This window comes from Mycteria americana, chromosome 5, assembly GCF_035582795.1.
Source record: "Mycteria americana isolate JAX WOST 10 ecotype Jacksonville Zoo and Gardens chromosome 5, USCA_MyAme_1.0, whole genome shotgun sequence".
Taxonomy (NCBI): Eukaryota; Metazoa; Chordata; class Aves; order Ciconiiformes; family Ciconiidae; genus Mycteria; species Mycteria americana.
Genome location: NC_134369.1, coordinates 66,305,780 through 66,312,069, shown reverse-complemented (window position 1 = coordinate 66,312,069; position 6,290 = coordinate 66,305,780). Strand labels below are relative to the sequence as shown.

Genomic DNA, 6,290 nt, shown 5'->3' with positions numbered 1-6,290 from the left:
TTCCCACAGGATTTGCTGTTGTAAGGCTGTGTACTACATTTCTCCAGCAATAATGCTTTGAACAGTATGAGGAGAGGGGATTAAGCCTCTTCTGCCCAGAAAAGTCAATGACTAGGAGCATTACAGAGTGAGATGACATTCTGGACTGACTTACAGCCTCTGTAATGCTGGAGGTACCAGGGTTATGAAGCCAGGGAAGAATCTGGCCCCTCCCTGCCTGGCCTGGGAAAGGAGAGCTCAAGCAGTCTCGCATTCGGTTGTCGCCGTGGAGCAGATGTCGCAGTCGCAGCGGACGGCCACCGGGTAGGTGTAGAAGGGATCCACGTCAGGGGCACACTTGGGCAGCTTCACCGTCATCATCTTGGTCTCGTTGTAGGTGCAAACACGGTGGTAAGACTCAATGTAAGGCGGTTCCAGCACCGGCTTCTGGGGGGGAGAAATGCTGGCCTCAGGCAAGAAGCAAGACAAACATCTGGAGTCCCAGTTTCCTCAAGGGGATTTAGTGTAAATAGGGGAGCCACTGGATCAAGGTGGAAGGGGCCATGGAAATTATTTTTAGGTTACATCCTTCAACACCTGGCTCTTGGAGCCCTGCCATGGAGGGGAGTGGGTGTGTGTGCGTGTTTCTGTTTGTTTAAAGCATAAAGCTCCAATTAAAACTGCTGAAGGAAGACAAAAGCCTATCCAAAAAGCTGGTTTTCAGCAGAATATTAGTGTTTCAACCAAATGAGCATGTTTGCCAAAAACAGCTGCTTTCTTCCAAAAGGATTGATTTTCCATCAGAGAAAATGCTTTCTGCTGGAAGCCCTTCCATGTGCATTAGCTGCCTAAGAGTAGAGGTGCATCCAGGTGCCAAACAGCTGGTTTTTGCTCAGTCAGACCAGTCTTCCCAGTCAGACTGCGCATCCCACGAAGCCCAGCGGATGTACTCGGTGGGGGATGCAGTCAGCACAGCAGCCAGCATAGAAGTCTGCAGCTCCTCATGAGGAAAACAGCTTGGCCGGAGACCTCAGCCATCAGGAGACGATGGGAGCCTGAAGGCCCTGAAACCCACACTCCCACGTGGTATCACGGTGGCATTGCCTATGCTGAAAAAGGAGTTTTTCCTTGACAGGAGCACCCATTTTCCAAGGACTCCAAGAAGGGGCAGCGCAAAGAGAAATGGAAGCCCACTGTAATCCTCTCCCCTGTGCAGATGGGAAGCCGCTTAAGGTAACACAGCCAGGAGGCATTTTAATTCTTTCTTTCTTTCCCTCTGTGCTGTGTAAAGAGCCTGCCCTGGGAACCGATAACAATGGCATGGAAAAGAACAGATGCAACGTTTCAGCAAGAAGATATCCAGACACCCTCCCTCTTAGCAACCCCCTCCCCCCCATCCAAGTACATCATGGTGCTTTCTAGAAGCTGTTGAGCCTACACCAGATGCATTCAGCTTAACTACATCCCAGCGGTATTGCAGTACGGTGAGAGAATCTGCAAGGTGTGTGCTGCCAGAGGAGCTTGGGAGTAGGGGGAACCAGGTAACAAGAGGTCCCCCGAAGGAACCTTATCCCACCGGGGAAGTCTGGCCACCGGTGGCCTTTCTCCTCATCCCACCAAGCAGTGAAAGACGGCAGTCAGAGCTGGCACACAGACCCTGGGTCTTCCTCTGCTCACTTATACAGAGCCTTTGTCTTCATGCGGACAAAATCCCTCTGGAATCACCTGAAGCTTCCGTGAATAAATTAAACTGAGTCTGGCCCCTTGAGCCTTCCGGTGGCAAAGGCGAAGACAGTCAGAAACTTGTTCTCTGAAGTGTGTGTAGATGTACTTATGCTCTTTATTTCTCCCCTGTACCCCCCCAAATCATAACTACTTCATATTTTTACAGGGCTGTGACTTAGAACAGGACCAAATTAGAAACAGACATTATCTCTGGGATTTGCTTTTTGGAACAAAATATATTACCCTTCAATTGGGAGCTCCATCTTAATCCCAAAGGAATTTTTTCCAGTAAAGTAATAAAGGCCTCCTCTCCTTAAGTGGTTAAGCTGTAAGAGGCTTTCAGATTGCATAATACCAGTATTACATAAGTGCTTCATTAATATCATCACCTGATGTGCATCCCCCTTTGAGGCAGCGGAAGGAGGGAGGAAGGAACGTACTGCAAAGAGCTCCGCCGCCCACAGGGGTGCCGAGGGGGTCCTGGAGCGGGACACAGCCCTCGCCTGTTTCGTAGATAGCTGCAAGCCATTTAATGGTTGGTGGGGGGGGGGTTGAGGGCTTTTCTTAGGGGAGGAAAGCACCACCCAGAGATGTGGGTGCCGGCCACCTCAGCCCCGGGCGCAGCCTCACCTCCCAGGTCTCGCAGCGTCCCCAGCACGCGTCCGTCGTCACCCGCAGCCCCTTGCAGCCGGGTTTCTTGGCCAGGAAGGTGAACTCACGCACGGCGCAGCCGATGAAGGTGCGCAGGTCGATGGCGGAGGTCTTGAGTGCACCGCCACCGCCGGCCGGCGGCAGGAGAAGCAGGGCACCCAGGATCGCCCAGCGGAGCGTCATGCTGAGGCAGAAGGGAGAGAAGCGGAGGGCTGGGAGAGCCAGCGCAGCCCAGGAGGCAAGAAGGCAAGTGCACAGGCTCAGCTCCAGAGCTGGGATGCCCCTTCCTCCCCTCAGACACACTGTTCCCCGTCCTCATTCAGCCCAAGACGGGCAGATGTACAAATGAGAGGTTACTTACTCCCAGAAGGGGAAAGTCTTAGTGAAAAGGTCTAACAGAAAGCAGCGGTGTGCAGACTTTCCCTGCAGAGCAGTGGGGTTTGCCTGGAAGGGATAAAGCCACCCACCAGTGGCTCAGACCCACTGAAATCTCCATATTGCAAGTTTACTTTGCAGCAAATGCCTTCCTACCACCCCCGCTGGGTTGCCCTGAGGTTGCACCAGGTTGGGTGGGCCTTTGGTTGCTCTCTCAGTGTGCACACATGTTGTTGGCTGAAGCCCCTGGCAGTACTGGCCCTGGCAGGGTCATTCTGGAAGGGCTTTGTCTGTCTGTCTGTCATCCACACCTACAGGAGGTGGCAGGTTGCCTACTTTGCCGCACAGGGAGGAAGCAGCGTGGCTGCAGCTCCATGCATTCAGCCGGGTTAGGTCTGCAGGTAACACCAGCATTTTGACAAGAGCACTTAATCCTGGTTTTATCCCACTTACCTTTTAGGAGCCAAGAGTCCCTGAGTTTGTGCTATAATCTCTGGAGACAGATCAGCACCTCCCAAAAGCGTTACTGGAGTTGCCATTACCAATACCCCGAGCGCTGGATTTGCACCAGTCCACTCCCAGGGCTGCAGCCAGAGAAGCAAATGCAACTGTTGGTTGTCCCTCCTGCACACGCTGCCCCACCAGCCAGCTCAGACCCAACCAAGGCTGCTAAGCCAGTGAACGGAGCCGGTTAGATGGTGGGAACATGGCCAAGGTGACCAGAGGAGGCTTGAACTCCTCATACCTTCCAAGCAGCCCAGTATCGGCCGAGTCCCTCTGATACTTGCTGCCTTTCTATCTCAAACCATCAGTGAAGAAAGCAACCAGTCTTTCTGGAAAACTTCCTCTGTCAAAAAAAGAGAGCTGGAAAGTAGCTCTAAGCCACAAGACCCATTTTATACCTCACATACTTGCATTGCATTTAAAAATGTCTATCTAGAAACCCCAGACTTGCTATTTAACTTTGAGAAAGTCAGCTACTGCATAGGGGACGCGGACTTGTGTGCATTGGGCTGTGTCCTCAGCTGGATAACATTTAAGTTAAATGAGCTTGGCCTGCCTTTTGCCTGACTGATGTTTGAGTCTCTAGGCTCCTGTTAAACCAAATGCTTCAAATTTGCTAAATCAGAGGTTTAGATCAGCGCATGAAGTTTGCTACAGTGAGCCCTTCATATACGTGGCCATGCATGCACTATAGTCCCATATGTGATTAGATGAGTGTACATTTATATAAAAGCTTCAAGAGAGTTAAAAAAAAAGCTAAAATTCGTTATTTTTAAAAGCAGATATTTGAGAGCAAAAGAGACAAACTTCAGAACAAATTGAACATTTATTTTTTGCCACTTTAGCAAAACTTGCTGCTTTATTCATGAGCCGGAGCCATGACACAGAGCAAACACAGAAGCACACTCACCTAACTTGTTGGAGTCAGATCTCCTTTTGCAGTTTGAAATTGCAGATGGTGTTGCAGGACCTCAGAGTGAGCAGCAGGAGACCTGCACAGCAATCTGTGTCAGCTTTGTGCTCAGTAGATCTCCCCAGCAGCTGCTACTGGGTTGCTTAATTGCTCAAATTTATAGAAAGGGTCTTGTCAATCAAGGCAAGACAGGCAGATCCTTACTTGAACTACCCAAGGCATCAAAGTCATTGACTGTAAAGCAAGCCTCTCCTTTCCAACAGCGATTAGCCTAAAGGGTATTGTTTCATAACATCAGCCCTGAAACAAAAGGAGTATCTTGGTGAGTGAAATAATGAGCGTGCACTGGGGCAAAATGGGTCCTCCTTTCCTAGTGGAATTGCAACACCTTTGCGAGGAGATTGAAGGCTGGCTCTGAAATAAACATTACCCCCCTACTTAACAAGCCCTGAGGAAACACCCTGAAGGGAGACTTTGCAAATATTTGTGTGAACAGAACCCTGTATTTTTGTCAACTGCATAAGACCATTTTTACTTGATTGCTCTGTACAAGCAAGGGCAAGGGTTGGGGGGAGGAGGTGTGAGTTTGCAAGGAAAGCAAATGTTCTCTTGACGAGGCAGCCAGCTGCCACACAGGTAAGCAGCACTGTGCAAAGGAAATTTGGAAATTGTGTCCATTGCCTTTGCCATGCAAACACAAGTTTCGGCTATTCATAGGACAGAAGGAAGCTGAAGAACCTCGGGACGATGAAAAACCTGCCGGTCAGTGAGTTCATACAACATGAGCGGGCGAGAGAAGTGCAGCCATAAGCTCATGCGGCAACCTCGGGAAAGTCCCCTCCTTTCCCTGCCACCAGCTCGCAGCTGGACAGTGATTTCCCAGCGCTGACTGCCCCAATACCCAGGCACATCCAGACAAGGCACAGTAAGTGTCAGTGATTACGGACCCCTCGGCGTGCTGCTGTTAAAAGACAGCCACAGCAATGCAACCCAACCCTGAGAAGAGAAAACACCGAGAAAACCTTGATTTAAATAAACCCCATCCTACGATGTTTTAGAGAAAAACAAAAAAACCAAAACAAAACAGCATCTGTTGATGTCCAGAAAATGCATCTCTTATCAAATATGAAACAGTGATTACTGTGAGTTTGTAAATTTACCTTACAAGTATCAAACGTATACATCCAGTGGGTTGTGTTCAGGCCTTCTGTAGTATGAGCTACGAAAACCAGCAAATAGACATTGAGGAAATGTGATATTGAAGCATTCAGGACCAAACAAGGTGCTCTCCCTTTTTCAGGGTGAATAACCCGTGGCTTGGGGTCCTTGTTTCGCTTCCTAGGTCAATAGCCTACATTGGGTGCAGCAGCAGGGCTCACGTTCATGCGAGCTCCTCCTGGGAACCCACAGAGCACTTGCTGTACTTCACTATTCAGCTTGGAGCAGCCACTGCTTGGCTGTTTTTCTTGCTACTCTGTGGCCCTGCTATTGCCCGGGTCAGTAAATGACACTGGTGACATGCACACAAGCTGGCAGGTAAAAGGCTGGTTATTCACCCTCAAGATTTGCCTTTTCTGTCTAAATTAGGAAACGGTGATTGGAAGAAGTGCAAGAGGGAAGCAATTGTCCACAGTGAAGCAAGCCCCGCAATAACATCTCAGGACATTTTGCGTAACGAAGAGCCACTGTCCTCTCTTTAGAGGTGCCATCGCAGCAGACCTTTACCTACGCTTACAGGATATGCCGGTGTGTACGCCAGCACAACCGAATCAGACCATCATCCAAACTTTTCTCCTCCTTTCCCCTTTTCCCTCCCCGCAGTTACTCCTTAACCACGTACTTCTAATGCAGCGGCACAGGAGGTCTCCATCAGGTCCCAGGCTTTATCAGGCACCCAAAGGCTCTGCCCTGGAGCTTGCGGTGAGAGGAGTAAGCCTTGCACATCGAGACAGCGAGGCACCCAAGTGCGGGGCATCCTCCAGCCATGAGTCTCCAGGCGTGAGTCCCTCCTTCCAGCCTCAGCCTCCAGGCCTTCGCAAACACCCCCTGAAACATATAAAAGCAGCAGGCTTTAAGTGCTATTGCCATATTGCCATCATGACATGGGAAACAATTGCTTCAGCAAATGAATTCACTTAACAGA

The 6,290-nt window shown here is 50.0% G+C and overlaps 1 protein-coding gene across 1 annotated transcript; it reads right to left on the bottom strand.

The window, feature by feature from the left end:
• Positions 1 to 237: 237 nt before the first annotated feature.
• GPHB5 (glycoprotein hormone subunit beta 5) lies at positions 238 to 2,538 on the bottom strand. Its single transcript, XM_075501564.1, has 2 exons — positions 2,335 to 2,538; positions 238 to 426 (listed from the first exon to the last, which is right to left on the bottom strand). The coding sequence occupies exons 1-2, from the start codon at positions 2,536 to 2,538 to the stop codon at positions 238 to 240; spliced, it is 393 nt and encodes a 130-aa protein (XP_075357679.1).
• Positions 2,539 to 6,290: the final 3,752 nt, after the last annotated feature.

Excerpts from the sequence above, each read along its gene's own strand:
- GPHB5 (XM_075501564.1), bottom strand. The coding sequence starts at position 2,538 with ATGACGCTCCGCTGGGCGATCCTGGGTGCCCTGCTTCTCCTGCCGCCG. Across the intron at positions 427-2,334 it reads GACGCTGCGAGACCTGGGAG|AAGCCGGTGCTGGAACCGCC; the intron begins GTGAGGCTGCGC and ends TCTCCCCCCCAG.